We start from the raw sequence: 20,090 nt of genomic DNA on the forward strand, positions 1-20,090 counted from the left end.
AAACCCTTGAATCTTAAGAACAACGAAAAAAACAATCAGGTTCTTAAAAGAAGAATTTTAATAGAAGCAAAAGTAAAAGAATCACCTCTGTAAAATCAGGATGGTAAATACCTTTCAGAGTAATCAGATTCAAAACATAGAGAATCCCTCTAGGCAAAACCTTAAGTTACAAAAAGACACAAAAACAGAAATATACATTCCATTCAGCACAGCTTATTTTCTCAGCCATTTAAACAAACAGAATCTAATGCATATCTAACTAGATTACTTACTAAGGTCTAAGACACCATTCCTGTTCTGTCCCCGGCAAATGTATCCCACAGACAGACAGAGAGAGAGTTTTTTTTCTACCTCCCTCTAGCTTTTGAAAGTATCTTGTCTCCTCATTGGTCATTTTGGTCAGGTGCCAGTGAGGTTATCCTAGCTTCTTAACCCTTTACAGGTGAAAGGGTTTTTCCTCTAGCCAGGAGGTATTTTAAAGGTGTTTACCCTTTCCTTTATATTTATGACAGGCCAGATTCAGAGGTGAGTTTAAGGGTATGTCTATACTACAATGTAAGCCCAGCATTCAAATTCAGGAGCAAGACTAATCCCCCGCTTCCATCTACACACAATTTGCACTAATCAAGGGGCTCAGATCTAGGGTCCCAGACATAGGTGCTAGAACGAGGGATGCTGGGAGAGCTGCCGCACCCCCTGGCTTGAAGTGGTTTCCATCATATACAGTGTTCACAGTTTGGTTCAATGGCTCTCAGCACCCCCATTATACAAATTGCTCCAGAACCCCTGGTCCCAGGACCCCACTGGGGTGGAGGGTCCGAAACTGAGTCAAACCAGGACCCAGGGTTCAAGTTGCTTTGCAGTGTAGACGCAGCCCCACTGGACTTGTGCTCTGGGAGTCTTCCCAAACTATTCCACCTGGTTAAGGCAGTGTTTTCCCCAGGAATTGAAATTAGAGAAGGTGTTCGAATTTACAGGGGAATGAGAGCTGAGGGGTGAGACTGTGAGCGTGAAGGTGGGCTGTTTGGCACAATATTAAAAACCGAAAAATACATAACTGTTTTAGATTTCTAATAAAAAATTAAAATATATTTAATTTAAATTGACTTTTGAAAAAGTAATTAGAATATATTATTAAAAATGTTTAGTACAGAAACTCCCCAAGATAACGATATCTCGAGATAGTGACAATATGAGATAATGACCTTGGCAAATACTGCATTTTAAAAATCTTGGCCTACTAGGAAACCTATATTTATATAAGGTTTCACAGTAGCAGCCGTGTTAGTCTGTATTTGCAAAAAGAAAAGGAGTACTTGTGGCACCTTAGAGACTAACAAATTTATTTGAGCATAAGCTTTCGTGAGCTACAGCTCACTTCATCGGATGCATCCACAAGTACTCATTTTCTTTTTCTATTTATATAAGTTTCCCAGTTGCAAATCCAACATTCTGGAGCAAAGTCACTGAAACATACTAATCTAGTTGTCCCAAGAATGAGAAATTATATTAATTCCTCTTATATATGCATGAACTTTCATGAAATTTCAATTAAAAAAGAGGAGTTAAGCGTACTGTCTCTGTCCGGTTGCTGTCAGTAAGTTTCATACATTTTTGTTGGCAAAGCGCTAACTTTCAGCCCCACATTTTATAACACCAAAACATCATAAAACAGCAATAAACATCATATGAATTTATGATGATTTACTGATGTTTATACATCATAATTTGAAATTATTAGGTCAGTCAACATCATCAAAATGAATGCGCTGACATTGTCATAACAAACACAGCTGTATGAGGAAGCTAGTCTTTGTTCATACTTTTCAAACTTATTATGCTTTTTCAGGTTCAAGTATTTTATCATATATATGCTTTTAAAGTGTGTATTAATGGTTCAATTTCAATTCAAATTTCCAACCAACAACTAAATGGACTTTTTTTTTTCCTAACTAGAAATTTTTTTAAACAACTAGATCTAGGTGGAAAATGACTAAATTGGCCACACTGCGATGTAACTAATTGACCACTAGGAGGGAATGGGTGAGTTAGGGAGGATGTAGGGAAATCCGTAAGGGGAAATCGAGGCAGGGAGTGCCTGGAGCACCCAGCGTGGCCAATAGGGAGTGCTACAGGGCAGCCATGCCCTATGACATGCACACTACCGTTGCGCAAGAGATTCTATATGGTACCACTTTATAAATAATCTCTGAATTTAAGCCATGTCCTGACTCCAAGGACCTTACTTTAATTTGGAAGGCTTGAATGCAGAAAGATAAGAATGAGCTGTGTTACAAGTGGATAGAATTCCAGTCAACCAGTGATGAAAGACTAACTGAAAGAAATATGCTTTAAGGGGAGACTTCAAGGAAGAGATGGAGGGTGCTTACAGCACAGGAGAAGCAAGGCTGTATTTTATGCCCCAGATCCATAAAGATATGTAGGCTTCTAATTTACATTTAAAATCAGTGCACTTCTTTGGTAAGAATCACATCTGTCCCAGAGGACGGGATTCTTACAAGTGGACTCGTAGTATAGGAATTATTTTTGTCCCAGACCACTCTATGCAGTTGATTCTTATAAATGGAGTGCACTGTACCTTTGGATCGGGGCCTGCATATTTTATTTATTTATTTTTCAGTGTGAACCGTGGACATACCTCTTAACTTAGCAAAACGCCAGTGAGGTGGATCCTTAGCAGGGAGATGCACTTGTTTAGGATGCGTTTTAGGATGAGTGCGTCAGGCAGCTGGTGTATGTCTAAAATCTTGTAAAATGAGTAGGTTCCAGCTGGAGTCCCTGAGATATAATAAACATGGCACCCCAATGGTATTTTTATTGTGGGACTCTTAAAAAGAGCTGAAATGCAGTTTAAAATGCAACTCTCTCCCCATCCCCAAGGGACCTGCTACCCTAGATTTGTAAATCAACTTCTCTTGGATTTTTGTGTAATATCTTATTTAGATTGTCTCACTGCTCCCCAGCCCTGGAGCCAAGGCGGCATGGACCTGGTCTGCTCAGCGCCCTGGGCCCTGCAGCAGCAGCTGGCCGGGCGGGAAGAAGGGGGAGGAGCTGGGAGGGAGAGGCCGGGGTTTGCTTCGCTTTCTCTCTCCTCCCGGGGAACGTTCCAAAAAGTATCCAGCGTTCTGAAAAAAGTAGCGAATGTTCCAAACCTGCTGCAGCCCGCCCGCCAAAACTCAGCCAACACAGGGGGCAGGAGCTGGTGTGGGCAGTGTTACTCCCGCTGCTGCTGCGGCAACCGCAGCTTCCAACTGGGCAAAAGGTGGGGGCAGCTGTCTTATTTGGGCCGCATCGCAGCGACTCCTTCTGTTGCAGCAGGAATTGGCTAATAACTTGTTAGCCGAACCTCTCTTCTCCCAGCCACACCCCAGCCCCTGAAACATTAACTCCTTCCCCCGTCCTTAACTGTGCGGGCGAACCAACCGGTCCAGGACGATGCCCAATGACTCATTCAACAAGCCCTCGGCTTCTTCGGACCATCATGCCCAGGGGGGTAAGATGAGCAGCTTCGGGAAAGCCGCCGTTCTGATGGCTGCTACTACTCCTGCCGGAGGTGGAGGGGGTGCCGGGGTCTTGGCTCAAGCCGCCGCCACCGCCGCCTCCGGAAAGAAGTCTCCCCGTCTCCCCAAGTGTGCCCGGTGCAGGAACCACGGCTACTCCTCGCCACTGAAAGGGCACAAGAGGTTCTGCATGTGGAGGGACTGTCAGTGTAAAAAATGCAGCCTGATCGCAGAGCGGCAGCGGGTGATGGCAGCCCAGGTGAGCTGGGGATAAAGGGGGACCAGGCCTCCTCGACTGAATCAAAAAAGGGGCCAACGGTGGTGGAATGTGCCTTTCCTAGCACCTGTCTGAAACGCAGATACTTGACAGGCACACGAAGCTCCCTGCAGTGCAGAGAGAGGGATTTAAAAGCTCTTATTTCAGGTTGTCACTCACGTGCACAATAACAGTTCCCCCACGGATGCAGGTTCTGCTCGACAGCAGTCACTAGAAAAGCTCTCGCAAGAATATACACCCTGCTCCCCAAAGCCTCTTTCCCCTCAAATCTCCTCCAGTGTCTCCATGTTCCCCTCTAGACCCACTAGGCTGATGCTTTGCGGATGGCACATCTCTTATTACTCCAGACTGTCCGTTAAAACAGAGACTTGGGGAATTCAATCCACCCTGCACCTCCTCCCAGCCTTTGATTATTTGCCGTTATATGGTTTCCATCTGCCATAACTACTAAAATACCTTCTTGTTTACAAATAAATTTCATAAAACCTTTAAAACCTACCTAGAGGCCTGCTAAGCCTTTTATTCATCTAAATTATCGGCAACATGTCATTCCCTTCAGATGTTTTGGGTAGTGTCCATAAAAGCATATGTGCGATCTGTCCTCATGTGTGTTTCACCGGTTTCTGTATTTATAAACTGCTCAGAGTACATTTTGAAAATGAACTTCCAGAGACATTAAATAAGTGCCCACATATATTTGCCTAAGTCTACCTTTGTAGTTTGACCGAGAATTGCTAACTTTGTAAATGGAGTTGAATAGCTGCATTTCACAGATGTGAAGATAATAATACATACCAGGTTTTCTAGATGAATGGAAATGAATTCAATCATGTTTTACAAAACTAGAGTTTAACGCATGCTTGTTTTTCCCTTTTGCAATTAACAACCTAAACTTGTAACCTAAATCTACAACAGAAAAAGGAAAAATCTTCTGAAGAGCATGCGGGTCTGTTTGAGTTAAAACACCCCAATAAAGTCACGCTGGAGCCAGGAAACATTTGTGTTTTAGAATTGGCAAAGAAACTGAAACAGAAACATTTAAAAAGCAGATTCTTGTCACATGCTGTTTTTTTCCTGTTAACAAATGACCACATATTCCTCACCAGTTTGATATGTATATTTAATTTACCTTATGTAAGCAAATAGTTACTTGTTTTCAAACTGTAAAATATTGATCTAACTGGATGGAAGCATCTGAACTCATTAAAGAGACATAAAAGGACCACATATTTTACTCGCTCCTGATACAGACACCGATTCAAGATTTGGGAGTTTAACCTGTGTTGATTGCAGAAGCTGGTCCAATATGGTATTTTTATGAAATCTAATTGGGTTTTTTACATCTACTATCATACATATTTTGTTTAACCCTCTAACCAATGTAATGAATCAAAGAGTAACACATGATTCTCTTAATAGGAAAACAATTACCTCAATAAAAAAATTCTTTAAATTTTGGAATTACAGTATGCAAAAGGAAAGAACAAAATGATTGGATTTTTTTTAATCTGAATAAAAATGCTTTACTTTGCTGCTATCTCCAGATAATGTGGTCTTGAAGAGCATTCTGTATTGAGTAAATGAATGTGAATGCTTTTCTTTATAAATTGGTATGACATTTTGACACTTTACTTACAGCAGTATTCAGAAGTGGTTTTAGTAAGTAGGGGATAACTCATATAGCAGATTTTGAAGAATTTGTGAATGTATTTCCATTGCAAAAATGAGTAAAAATAAAACATGTTTATAAACTTTAAATTCTATTAAGACATTCAAGATGCAAGATTTCCAATGAAAAATTTTGGTGATGCATTTTCTATTGTCAAATACAACTTCACTTACCCTACATAGATATTTTTTGGAAAAATCTTCTTCATGTAAGATCAGCTAATTTTCATATTTTTGTAGGTAACTGTTTAAGTTAATTATCTTAAAAATAATTGGGGATCTGATCAACTCAATGAATGGTGGAAGCAGAATTGAGTTGTAGTTTTCCAGTTTGACATGCTTATTTTTTCTGATGTTTTCTGTGTTTTTAGGTGTACTGTGGTTCATTTCTAAGAGTAAAAAATATTTTTAGTGGTGTTTTAAAAACATGTTTCCCTTGAATTATCTGTTTAAAAAATATTGGCCATTCAATGTCTTATGCTCTTGAGTTGCGCTAGTTTTAAACTTAAAACTGGAAACTAATAATTGGTGCTGGTACTCTGACCCCCCTGGCTTGAAGGGGTTTCCATTATATACAGGATTTACAGTTTGGTTCAATAGCTCTCAGCACCCCGACTATAAAAATTGTTCCAGCACCTCTGAAACTAATAGTAGCTAATAGTTCAAGCTTGGTCCAGTCCTGCATGGGAGTAACTTTACCCACGTAAGTAGTCCCATTGAAATCTCAGTTATACATGTAAATGTTTGCAGGATTGAATCCATATGAATCCAATTCTGCAAACCCATGCTTATGTGAGTAATTCTGTGTGTATAAGGGCTTCTTGGATGAGAAAGATTGTGTGGCTTTGAGATGCAACATCCTGTCTTGCATTCTGTACTTGTGCAATTTTACTAGAATAAATTATTTGCAGTCATTAGGCTTACTTATGTGAGTAAATGTTGCAGGACTGAAACCTATGGATTCAATTCTGCAAGTGGTTGTCTCTCAGAACTTCCAGAATCCAAATTAACTATAATTCCCTTGCTCTGTGACTGAAGTGTGTGGCTGGTTGACATATTTTTTAAAACCTTGCAGTGCTGGGGTCAAGTCCCATCCCAGTCCCTGTTCTTGGACCAGGTCATGTATTCCCATTTCCCCCAAATATTGTTGGTTTTAGGAGGTCTTTCTTAGAATACTACAGTGATTATTTTGGAAAAATTATAGGTGCTTTTTTACCTCACTGGAGATAATACACAGAGATCCTATTGTGACACCCTGTGAAAAAGAACCATTTGAAATTGTAAAAGTATCAGTAAAAGTATCAGATTCTGTACAGATTGTTCTCATGCTGCTAGGTAGCTTCCATAATATGATTAACTCCTCTCTGCACATAGGCCTAGATCCCCAAAGGTATTTAAGCTCCTGAGTTTCTTCCTACCACCTGTGTTGATCTCGACCCTAGACCTCATTGTGCCTTATTTGGGACTGCTGTCCTTACCTAAGCCAGAGCTTCATGGAAGTGCTGAATGTTCCCACACATCATTGCAGTTGAATTTTTTTATGTATAGGAGTTAAGATCCTTAAAATCTTCACTTACCACTCCCAATATATTTTGCATTGACCCATTTCCAGCAGGTGGAATCTTCTAGCACCATTCAGCTGATAGGTTGCTGCTAGATTTTGCAAGAACAATTATTAAAAATGCTGCTTTTTTGGGGTACAGCATCATTAGAAAAGTAAAGAAACATAATACTGTTCAGTATACTGTAGTATTGAGGGAAAGGGAGATCTAGGTAAATTATACTGTGACATCTCAAAAACTGTGCCCCCAAAAATACATGGTCACCTCTTGTAAGTTGGAGGGTGATTTCCACAATTCAAATGCAAACATGGACCAAACTGCCACCTGTATGGGAAATCACAGCATAGGGGATTATAAACTCTGATGCCATGTCTGTGCTAGCCAAATGACTCGTTAGTGACAAGGGGTGTCAGCCGTGGGTGCAGCTAACTGCTATTTAGCTACCACTGCAGACAAGGAGAAATGGTGCTGAGAACTGCAGCACAATGGTTTTCCCCCAGGGATAGACATACCCCTGGTTGTCTGCCAGCGGGTACATCAACTCGTCTAGATATTTACCTACTTTTACAACAGGCTACATAAAAAGCTGTAGCAAAATCAGTACAAACTAAAATTTCATACAGACAATGACTTGTTTATACTGCTCTAGATACTATACACTGAAATGTAAGTACAATATTTATGTTCCAATGGATTTATTTTATAATTCTGTGGTAAAAATGAGACAGTCAGCCATTTTTCAGGAATAGTGTGCTGTGACACTTTTGTATTTTTATGTCTGATTTTGTAAGCAAGTAGTTTTTAAGTGAGGTGAACCTTGGGGTAGGCAAGACAAATCAGACTCCCAAAAGGGGTACAGTAGTCTGGAAAGGTCGAGAGCCACTGCTGTAGTGGGATGTGTGGATGACCTCTCTTTCTGAAATGGTGCTGAACATGGTTTGTTTGTACCTACACTTGTAAAAGCTATTTTTGGCGTTGGTTGTGACATTTGTTGTCAGCAACAGGTTGTCTACATGAGCAAAACAAGGGTATAGTTTGCTAGCTCAGAGTTTCCTCTGGTTGTGTGTATTGGTAGGATTGCTGTAGAATGAAGGGGAAGTTCAGGCCACAGAACCCATGGATCTGGGGTTCATTTATGTGGGAGGCATGTGTGTCTTGTTCTATGGTCCTCATGGCAGCCATATTCTCATGGGTTCGGTGACTGCTCTTGCCCTGCTTTCTTCCTGTGTGCTATGAAAACTTGCCTGAGGGGGATTCTGAGGCAGCAGCCTGCAGGGCAACCCAAGATCACTACTCCTCTCGGCACTGGCCTCCATGGATCTCCTGAGATCTTCAGACTTGCCATTTCTTGTGGGGCCAGAGCCCCCACCCTGATGAAAAGCTTCAACAGCTACTCTGCAAGTGGGAGCTTTCAGAATTTCCTGCCCCTCTGAGGCTACGTACGAACACAGGAGATTATCTGTCCCCTTTGCCCAGATCCACAGCAAGTAGAAATAAAATAACAGCCAGATATCTTTGAAAAATCTTCTTCCTGGCTTTGCCTGAACGTGACTGTATCACGCTGAGCCTGGCTAGAATCTTTGACAAGAATGGTGTGATTTTAGCCAGTACTAAGTATTTAATTCCTGTGCCCCTGCTGAAAACAGAAGACATATTTGTTTATGGCGGTAGCATTTTACAAGAGTGTTTCATCTTACCGATGTAACCTAACTGAAGTTTGCATGGCTATAAGTGAAGGTAAATTTTGACCCACATTGTTTCATAGAATCTTTTTCCTTTATACCCCTCAGAATGTTGTTTCCCCCTTTCATGTCCTGATATTAATAGCCATGAGTTGTTGGAATGTGTTGTATGCCCCTTAGTTTGGGACCAGTGGATAATTTCCCTTGTATTCATTGTGATCATTGTCTAACGAGAGACTAGACACAGAATAGTTGTTCTTGTTTCCAGGTTGCATTGAGAAGGCAGCAGGCCCAAGAAGAAGAGCTGGGGATCAGCCATCCCATCCCTCTGCCAAGTGCCCCGGAGCTCTTCGTTAAGAAGGAAAACAATGGTGGCAGCTCCTGTTTATTGTTGGAAAACAGCAGCCCGACACATTCAACAAATACAGCAACTACAGCATCCACCACCCCATCAGGTAAGGGAGTGGGGGGGGGGGGTTCTGGTCACTCTAATGAAGAGAGCTTGTTTCAGAGAGATGCTAGTTTTTGTTTTCCATGCTTGTTATAGCTGCAGTGACAGGTCTGCTGTGTATTTCCTTCTCTTTTCTTTCCCACAGAGCAACACTGCTGTAGAAAAAAATCTGACAGAAAAGGTGTGTGTGGGGGGGGGGAAGGGGATGCAGCAAGCAATTTTTCATATTTTTTTCTTTTTTAAAAAACATGTGGAAATCAAAATGGAAAATTTCAGAAACCATCAGCCAGCTCTTCTACTGTATATATGTGTAGGCATGAAACAAGTCTGCAAACTGAATGCAATCATTTCCATTCATATCCGGGATTTAAAAGAGTTCTCTCAACGCCATTGTGGCTGAAAATGAAGCCCCTTAGGCCACATCCACAGCTGATGTAAATCATCATAGTTCCCTTGGCGTCAGTGGGGCAATGCTGATTTACACCAGCTGATGATCTGATGTTTTGTCTTTACAAAACCTCACATAATTAGAAATAACAATTGGTCGTAACCAAAAGTGAAACCAGCTTCACCGACTTCCATTGTCCCAAATGAGAGAGATGAAAAAGCAAATGAACGCGGTGAGAAGGAAACTGGATTTTCGTTTAGGTTTAGTAACCAAGGGGATGTTAGTAATATAGGTAAAGCAATTTGTTAAAGATATGTTTGTGAAATGGACATTGTCCCACTAATTAACTAAAAATCACCCCTGGCCAGGGTGCTTCTGTATGTCAGCTAGCTGGCACCATTGCCCGCTCCAGTACATTTAGAGCTTAATTCCTGCACCTGCCAAATGGAATTGCTATATCCCACGTTGACCAGGCAACCCCTCTGGGTCCAATCCCTGTACACACAGGATGGCAATTCCATGATTTGTGTGTGTTAAGAGGGTATTGTTTTGGGTTGTGTTTAGAAAAATTGCTAGTTGGAATTAACAAGTCAGATTTTGTTTTCATTCAGACAATCCTGTTTGGACTCCTGGTCAACCAAAGATGATCTTTTCATTAAAAGAAATATATTTGGAACACTGGGTTTTGTTTGTGGTGGGGAAGGCTGGTTAAGGATTAAAACAGCTTGTGAAATCACTTCCAGAGATTGAGGTTAATTCAGAGAAAAGAGGGGGAAAACTTACTCAGATAAATCCAGAAAATGAGATCACGTTGCAATCAGTGAAACACTCACTCAGGAACTTCAGCCTCAGTGGATATACAATGGAGTATTTAACCTACTCAGTTTTTACTACAATAAAAATGTGCATTCAGCACCCTTGGCAATATTATAAAAATACACAGATCCATAAAAAGATCCTAGGAGAACTTTATGCTGGAGTGAAAAATGTAAAGTGTAAATATTGCCAATTTAAAAATTTTTAGAAATATTTTTAAAATGTCAGTAAAGGACTAATTAATTATAAACATCTGTCAGGCCACTATTTTTTTAAGCGGAGTGTCTTTGTCAGTGTGTTAGATAATTACGTTCTTCAGCATAATAGCTCCATGTTCTTCTTTAGCATTTTAATAAATAGCACCATGTAGGCAGCAGCATTGATAATATTGTGCTTAGACCTTTGAAAAGTAGATGCGTTTCCAACAAAAGACAAAACGGGTCAGCATTCCTTTGCCAGAAATGAATTCAGAAATCATGTACAGCATCTGGGGATGAAAAGTTTGGCTGAGACTTTCAAAAATAGGAGCCTATGTCATAGAATCATAGAATCCCAGGGTGGGAAGGGACCTCAGGGGGTCATCTAGTCCAACCCCCTGCTCAAAGCAGGACCAATCCCCAATTTTTGCCCCAGATCCCAAATGGCCCTCTCAAGGATTGAACTCACAACCCTGGGTTTAGCAGGCCAATGCTCAAACCACTGAGCTATCCCTCCCTCTATTTAGGCACCTAAATAAGGCCCTGATCCTCTAAACACTGACACATATCCATAACTTCAAGCACATGCATGGTCACATTAGTGAACTCCTGGCCCAGTTGAAGTAATTGGGAGTTCTGCCATTGACTGCAGTGCAGTACTGTTTTCACCATTGACTTTGATGTGACTACTCATGTCCTTCAAGTTAAGGATGCACATAAATATTTGCAGGAGTGAGGCCCGAGTGGCCTGATTTTCAGCACTGTGCACCTGGCTACTTCTACAGAAGTCGCTGTTCAGCACCTTTAGAAATTAGGTTTCTTAGCTGCCCCAATCGAGATTTATGCGCCTAACTTGGTCTTTAGTTATTTTATGTGTGTGAACATTTTCCTCCTTAGATACAAGTACCGAGATGCACAGGTATATATGTCTATATTAACATATATAGATTAAACTTCCTTTGCAGGGGATCTTTATATGGTTAAGATGATGCCAGCCCTAGTATGAGAGCTGCAGAGAATCTTCCCCTTTGCAATCCAGGGTGTTTTCAGGTATCCTGAACTTGTGTTTAACCAGTTTTTAATATTACTCTCAAGCAAGAGTTTAATAAGTCACCTGATTTAGAGACTAAATGAGTGGATTGCACGTTAATGGAATGAGGGGACATTGGGGGTGTGGAAAAGCAAGACAAAGGGGGCGGCAGTAAGGAAAAACTCCACTTTTAAAAATAAAGAGTCTAAGAATCCGATTTCAGTGACCAACCATATCATGAAGGACCCAAAGCCTTCAAACGTGCCATGTGAATGAAACGTAATGATGGCTTATGGTGAATCTGGTATGTACTTGGGCGGCCACATTGCTATTTTTAGTGCGCGAGCTTGCAGAGAGCTAGCACATGTCTGTCCACCCACACTGGGAAGCTCCGTTCCAGCTGTGGTGTAGACATACCCTAAGAAAGATAGCAGGCCCTGCCTCACTCTCATGAAAAGGAACTGCAGGGGTTGAATAGGGCTGGTTCATAGCAGCCTGGTGAGTGGGCCCTATTTTGGAAGTGGTGTTGTTGTGCCCCAGAGTCTAAACTTTCAGTGAAAATAAAAATGAAGTCCTTAGCTCTGACAATTGAAAAGATAACCTTCCAAAGATGAATGGAATATAATTGATGGAGCGGTGCATGCCTGAGTCTGCAGGCAGCCTGAGCTCTGAATTCTGAACTGCTCCTCTTCATCTCCTTGGTATTAGGGAGAGAGATTGCCGGATGACCCTTCCCCAAGGAATGTGTGGGGAGGAGAGAGAGGTTGGTCAAAGAAGGGAGCAGAGATAGAGGAGATGGCCCAACACACCACTGCATACAGCCCTTCCCCAAGGACAAAAGCCCTGTTAGTGCCCCACTGTGCTAGGTTCTGTACAAACACATAGTAAAAGTTAGTCCCTGGCCACTCTATATAGATGAGACAGACAAAAGATGGAAGGGGCAACAGAAACACAGCATGGGGAAGTGACTTGCCCAAGGAAAGATCATAAAGTAGGTCAGTGTCAGAGATAGGGTTAGAAGCCAGGTTTGCTGAGTGCAGTCCTCTCCACTGGATCACGCTGCCTGACCTTTCACAGGGCCTTTTTTGTATGTAGATGCAGCTCTTTGGAAAACAACCATCTACAGTAGTAGCCAATGCTCACTGAGTCAAACCATGCCCTGAGCTGGAGGCAGACTGCTTTCACTGCCACGCAGGAGAACCATGCGGACACCCAGGAGGACTCCTGTGAGGACAAATCTCTCTCTGTCTAACATTAGCATATAGGACACAGGAGGTCATAGTGACAGTTGTTAATTCTATTCCTTATGCAAGCTGTTGGCTTTAAAGGCTTAGTAGTTTTTCTTTTGAACTTCATCAGACTGCACATAGTTTGTGTGTGAAGGAGTCACACAAATCAGATAGGGTGCCAGGGAGAGAGGGACTTTCCTCATTGTATCCATTTTATTGGCAGGTCAGAAATATTATGATACCTTGAGAAACCAGAGGCAGTTTTTCAGACCTCTTGCGACACGCTGTTTTTGGAAAAGAGGCAGAATGAGGCGTACTGGCACTAGAAAAGCAGCTTGCCCATGTACCGTTTCAGTCTTGGTGACAATGTTTAGTTTGAAAGGTGCTTATTATCTTCCAAAATCAGAAAGAAAAGAAACATAGGAGTTTGCAGGATAGTCGGCAGGAATAGCATGGGAGCAAATGAAACAGTTTGGGCAGGACAGATACAGAACTTCTGTAAGCAGATCTCATTGTTACTGAGCAATTTTCCTGAAAAAGTATCATCTGGTTTAACTGTAGTGCACAGATATTGTAATGCTCAGTAAAAAGCCAGGATTCAGGAGCGTTTAGAGCAACAGTGAGTTCCTCATGTTTTGTTTTGTTAATTAAATGTAGTGGGCAAAATTCAGAGATGAGTCTTAGGGGAGACTGAGCTGATGTGATTGTACCTTTCAAATGGCCTTTCTTTTAGTCCCAGAGTCATCTGTGATCCCCACAAATGTGATGTCCCTGCACTTCTTTGGTTTACATCAGAAATGCAGAGCCATGAAATGAAGGTTGCAGAGAGAGCCGCTCACATGAAAGGAAGGAATCTCACATCATTTTCATGGAAGAAATGTAATAATTTGTGCCCTCATTTTGCGGTTTTATCACACGTTATGCCTTGGCAAGTTGGGAGGTATGGGCGTAACGTACACATTGAGGAGACCAGAAGATGCTGTAGGATACTTCAACTTTCTGGGTCTCCCCCATGTGATGCAATTGAGACTCCGCCAAGACTTAGCATACTAAAGCTCGACCTACTTATCACCAGGCAGCTTTACACATTGTGGGCTTCTTCTCTCTGTTAGGTCTCCTACAACCTTAATCAGGGCATCATTTCTTTGCCTCCATAGTGACACTGGTTCTGATCAAGTTAAATGTACCATTATTAGCACTTAGTAATCCATTTCCAGGGTCGAGCGCACCTAGCTCAGTGGTCCCCAGTCCTGATTAAGGGCATCTGGGTGCCACTTGGATATAAATATTTAAAAGTACTACAATTTCATTTCAGATAACACATAGGTTTAACAAAAACTGTAATCTTGCCAGTATATAGGAGAAAAGGTCCAGATGAAATACAGAACCGACACTTTGTTAATGTCACTGGACTAAAAAAATTGAAGGTTTAGTTCATTGTTATTTTTCCTTTTGATACATTTATCATGAATGATGGAAACAAAGGTGTTTTCTTCATATTTCACTAGGTAGGACCTCCCTTTATTAAGAGACCTTGGCGGACTGGCATGGTTTATCTACATATTGTTAGGTAGTTATGTGGTTATTGGTCCACTGGCAAAGAAGCATTTAAGTGTTTACAAGTAGAGCCTTGAAGATCTGCGGATATCTGCTTTATAGCCGCAGATATCCGCATCCGTGTTTGTGGATATCTGCAGACCATTTTTGTGGATCGTGGATACAGATGCGGATAAAATCTCCCCTTTACCCTTTAATTTCCTCCTTTCCTTCTTTTCTGTTAGTCTTTCACTATGTTCATGCTTAAACAAGAGGGTGCGTCGGGGTATGGAGGAGTAGGTTCTTATGCCCCTGTATGGGTACCCAGTCCAGTCACAATTAGCTCTAAAACAAAGGAAAATTTAGGCAATAGCTATTACTGGTGAGCTATTAGATTGTGAGATAGTCTCCCAAGGGAACTGGAAAAAGCCCCATTGCTTGGGTGATTTTCAAACTGGACTGGACAAAGACCCATGGAAAAATATGGAAATGGACAATCCTGCACTGTCAGGCATGTGGGCTAAAGAACCTGCCAATAGTAGGTCTTTTCTATTTCTGATTTCTATGATTCAGTACTGGATTTGTAGGCGGTATTAGATAGTGGGATGGATGTGACCTCACAGTGCACAGCCATTGCAACAATGGCAAGTCTTCTGCTTGCTATGAGTTCTCTATACAGGGGATGCCTCTTGTCGAGCAAGTGAGGTACTACTGCTTCTCTCTTTGTTGCTTTGGTATAGCCATATTGAGGAATGCCGCAGAGACTCCTGAGCATCTCGTTATAAAAAGGGCATAGATAAATCTGAGAGAATCAAGAGAAGGGTGGCAGAAATGATGTACGGCTTGTCGAAAAGGAGACTAAGGGTGGATATTACAGTCTATAAATATCTGAGCAGTAATAATATGAAGGAGGAGGAGTGATTATTTACAGTACTTGAGACCGCATAACAAGGAGCAATGGCTTGAAACTAAAAAAAGGAAAAAATTAAATTAGACAGTAGACACTTTTTTTCCTACCTGGAAGTGCAGTTAGGCAATAGAATGACCTGCCTAAGGACAAGGAGGTAAGTGAAGCATCGTAAGCATAGGCCGCGAGTTATAGCCTGTGCTCCACCAATATTGAGGAACATGGGCCCAGCTTCACCAATGTTTGGGCTTATATTTTCAGAGCCGTCCTGTCCATAGGATGGACCAGGGCAACCGCCCCGGGCCCCGTGCCTGGGGGGGCCCTGTGCTTCAGAGGGGGGGCCTGATGCTGGCAGCCACGAGCGACCCGGCCCCAGCCTGCCCTGCCCTGCTCCGCCTCTTTCTGTCCCTGCTCCGCCTCTGCCCCACTCCACCCCTTCCCCCAAGTCCCCGCTCCGCCTCTTCCTGACCCTGCTTTGCCCCCATTCCACCCCTTCCGCCAAACCCCAGCCCTGCCTCTTTCTGGCTTCTGCCCCCGAGTGACATTGGGAGCCAGTGGGATGGGGCAGAGCGGGGAGGGATGGGGCTGGATCGGTCGCTGCTGCTGGCTCCAGGAGCCCCACTAACCCTCCCAGGCCGGCCTGGACCCTGCGTCCTCCTGAAGCACAGGCCCCCACAAAGTGCGGGCCCAGGGCAGTTGCCCTGGTCTGTCCTATGGTCAGGACGGCTCTGCTTGGACCCATTCTGGGCGCCACCAAAAATTATACAAACCTGGTGCCCATGATCGTAAGAGGTGTTTAGGACAGAGGTGGGCAAACTACGGCTGGCGGACCACATCCTGCCCGTGGGCCCGTCCTGCCCGGCCCCTGAGCTCCCAGCCAGGGAGGCTTGCCCCTGGCCCCACCCCTGCTGTTCCCCCTCCCCCGCAGTCACGCTGCTGCATGGACAGTGCTCTGGGCGGCGGGGTGGCGTGTTCCTGCAGGGCAGTGCAGCAGTGTGTCCGGCTCTGGCCGGGCGGCGCGACTGCCAGACGTGCTGCTCTGAGCGGCACGGTTAGGGGGCCGGGGCCAGGGGGTTGGATAAGGGGCAGAAGGTTCCGGAGGGCAGTCAGGGGACAGGGAACAGGGTTGGATAAGCGTGGGAGTCCTGGGGGCCCTGTCAGGGGGCAGGGGTTTGGATAGGGGGAGGGGCTGTCAGGGAGTGGGAGTCCCAGGGGGGCCTGTCAGGGGGCGGTGGGTCCCTGGAAGGGGGCGGTCAGGGGACAAGGAGCGGGGAGGGGTTGGATGGGTCGGGAGTTCTGAGGGGGGCAGTAAGGGAGCGGGAAGTGGGAGGGGGCGGATAGGCGGTGGGGGCCAGGCTGTTTGGGGAGGCACAGCCTTCCCTACCCGGGCCTCCATACAGATTTGCATATATATATCTCCCTCCCTCCCTCCCTCCCCTAAATCCTGAAGTATCACATATGCTTGCTTAAGGCCCAGACAACATTGTGGAAATACTAATGCAGTAGAACTATAGCAAGACTGAAATTGTCCAAGGGGAAATCTTTGGGTAAAATGTTCATGACTTTCTTTTCCAGTTTTCAACTTGCTTGAACATTTCTGATGAAATTTCAAAACTTTTTGAAAAACTAGTTAAACAGTGTGGGGGAGATAGTGGGGAGGAAGGTCGCTAAAAACTGTTTTCCCACCAACTCCAGAGAAGAGCTTGTTAAGGGGATTCGTCACCCTGATGCATATGCTGGGGAGAGCTGTCTGCATTGCCATATGGAAATGGAGGAGGAGCCAGTGGGTTTGTACACAGTGTGAATGCACTAGGGCCATACTTCTCATTGGTGGGAACAGCGAGTTGCATCTGCCGCTACGCCTCTAAATCTTGCTGTCGTTGGCCAGGGGCTGGATAAGTGTGTTTGGAGTACCCAAGGCACATGCTGGTGCTGAGGCTCTTTTCCCTGGGTCCTGCTGTACTTCAGAAGTTTCCTTTTACTAGGGCTTTCTTTGATTAATACAGGGGGGAAATGCTGATAAATTATTTCCTTGTTTTTTTCAGAACATTATGGTGGATCCTCTTTTACTTGGGCTTCTCTGAGTCTGCAGCACCTTTTGGATCAGCGTTTCTGACATATAGTGAGATTTTCAAAGGCACAGATGAGAGAGATCCTCAGCTGGGGTAAGCTGTCATAGTGCTCCATTGACTTCAATGGTGACAATTTACACCAGCAAAGGATCTGCCCTAGGTGTCTGGCTCCCGTTGAAAGCCAGTGGGAGTTGGTTGCCTGTCTGTGCTTTGTGCCTCTGAAAATTGCCCCCATAATCTGATATTGGTAGTAGATTTGCATCCGAATTTGGGGGGTTACCTGTTCCTGGCATATGTTATAAACACTGAGACAAAGAATTTTGGTCCATTATGATTTTTTACAGGGACACTGTATTATTAATCTCTCTGTGCCTAACCTCTTGTTCCTTCCCGTGCCCTTGAAATTTTTCCTATTATTTATCTGAATGTGTGGTGTTTTGCTAATGTTTGTTGTTTTTTTTAGAAAAAACAAGATTAAAAGTGGAGACTGCAAGATTATTGCACACTTTCTTAATTAAATCCTGGCACTGTCCCATTTGTTTCTTTGCCCCATATTTTATACTTCACAAATCCTGGTTCTTTCTGTTTACTTTTTGACAGTCCTTCCTTATTTATAGGGCCCTACCAAATTCACAGACTGAGGGCCCAGCTCTCCAGGCAGCAGCGCAGAAGTAAGGGTGGCAATACCCTACCATGCCATCGTTACTTCTGCGCTGCTGCTGGCAGCGGTTCTGCCTTCAGAGCTGGGCTCCCGGCCAGCAGCCGCTGCTCTCCAGCTGCCCAGCTCTGAAGGCAGCGCCACCACCAGCAGCAGTGCGGAAGTAAGGGTAGCAGCACCGCCACGCCACCTACAATAACCTTGCGACCCCCCACAACTTTTTTTTGGATCAGGACCCCTACAATTACAACACCATAAAATTTCGGCTTTAAATAGCTGAAATCATGAAATTTATTATTTTTAAAATCCTACGACCATGAAATTGACCAAAATGGACCATGAATTGGGTAGGGCCCTACTTATTTAAAGGCTTGGCAGAATTTGATTTTTATTTGTTTTATAATTTTGACAGATAATACTGATGTTTATTTTTAAGCATTTTTTTCAATTTTTATCGATTTTTAAATTTTCACAGCTGCATATAGTTGTGGGGGGTTAACATCACATGTAAAAATATACAAAGTTTGAAGTTCTAAGAAGGTCGCAATCAGCATTTTTCCTGCTTTGCGTATCTGTGAATTTCTAGAATTATCAATGGAAATATTTCTGCATCGGTTTGAGTGTACTGTGAAATCAATGTTTACCAACATTTACTGATCAGAACCTAGTTCTTCCAAGCCTACTTATTCATCATATTGGCCCTTATTTCATATTTAGTGTATTTATTGCTAGATGGTCTGTGTGACCACTAGCTTAGCTTTGAACGTTTTCTTTCTAGATTTTTTCTTTCTGATGCTTATTCACATTCACCCCTTCCCTAAACTTGTCTTAACTGTGGTGTTCAATCTATGATCACACAATGCTTGCAAGAGCTCTACTTTATTTGCTGTCTGACTCCAGCTGTTTGTTAATAGCGATAAGAGCACCCCACCCAGACTCTGCCTGGGAAACTCAACCCTTATAGACCCTAGTACCATACAGTCTTTCCTCTCTGAAGTGCATTGTCCTTGTTTTCACTTGTGTTTGCTCTCCTATTAGTCAAAATTACAAATTTGACTAGATCAATCAGTTCATGGAATTCCTACACACATGGTATTCCACCGTACATCCAGGAGGAGATTTTTGAAGGCTCATATCTACTTAGGTGCCCAGCTTGTAAAGGAAGGTGGGTTTTTGCATTTAATCATACCTTCTGTGCTGCATAAAATTAAGGACAGCATTTTCAAACTTGGGTGCCTCGCTGTAGGCACCCATACATCTAGACCAGGGGTGGCCAACCTGAGCCTGAGAAGGAGCCAGAATTTACCAATGTACATTGCCAAAGAGCCACAGTAATATGTCAGCAGCCCCCCATCAGCTCCCTTCTCCCAGCACCTCCCACCCACCGGCAGCCGCACCAATCAGCGCCTCCCCCTTCCTCCCCATCGGCTGTTTTGTGGTGTGCAGGAGGCTCGGGGGTGGGGGGGGCGGGAGGAGTGAGGGCACGGCAGGCCTCGGGGGGTGGGGAAGGGGTGGAATGGGGGCAGGGCCTGTGGCAGAGCCAGGGGTTGAGCAGTGAGCACCCCCTGGGCCGTTGGAAAGTTGGCGCCTGTAGCTCCAGCCCCGGAGTCAGTGCCTATAGAAGGAGTCGCATATTAACTTCTGAAGAGCTGCACGTGGCTCTGGAGCCACAGGTTGGCCACCCCGATCTAGACTTATGCACCTAAATAAACAGCCTAATTTCTGTTGACCCTGAACCATTGAGAGCTGCAGGGTATCAAGAGCTTTGAATCAGCTGATTTATTTAGATATTTAAATATGGTTTTTATGTGTCTCAGTTTAGGCACCCTGTTTGAAAAATTTGCCCTAACTTCCTTTCTAATTCTCCTTGATACCTTTGGCTAAATTTTCAGAGAGGCCTCTACCAGGTTTCTCTGTATACACAGGCCATTTACACGCTCAGATCCAGATCCTCAGCTGCTGCAAAACATCATAGCTCCAAAGATCTGGCCCTCAGTTGCTGTGCATTATTGCTTTTGTATGTAACTGATAGATTGTGCATGAACAAAAGTCGTTTGTGGTCAGTTTGCATTTTCATGGACACATGTTTTTGCAAG

At 43.5% G+C, this 20,090-nt stretch overlaps 1 protein-coding gene across 1 annotated transcript in view; it reads left to right on the top strand.

The window, feature by feature from the left end:
- Positions 1 to 3,456: 3,456 nt before the first annotated feature.
- The window catches only part of DMRT1 (doublesex and mab-3 related transcription factor 1), an 85,331-nt gene continuing 68,697 nt past the window's right edge, over positions 3,457 to 20,090 (top strand). Inside the window, exons 1-2 of the mRNA XM_074953294.1 lie at positions 3,457 to 3,780; positions 8,979 to 9,165. Of these exons, the coding sequence (XP_074809395.1) occupies positions 3,457 to 3,780; positions 8,979 to 9,165 (511 nt within the window). The remainder of the gene's footprint in view (positions 3,781 to 8,978; positions 9,166 to 20,090) is intronic.

The sequence above is a fragment of the Natator depressus genome, chromosome 5 (assembly GCF_965152275.1).
Source record: "Natator depressus isolate rNatDep1 chromosome 5, rNatDep2.hap1, whole genome shotgun sequence".
Lineage (NCBI taxonomy): Eukaryota > Metazoa > Chordata > Testudines > Cheloniidae > Natator > Natator depressus.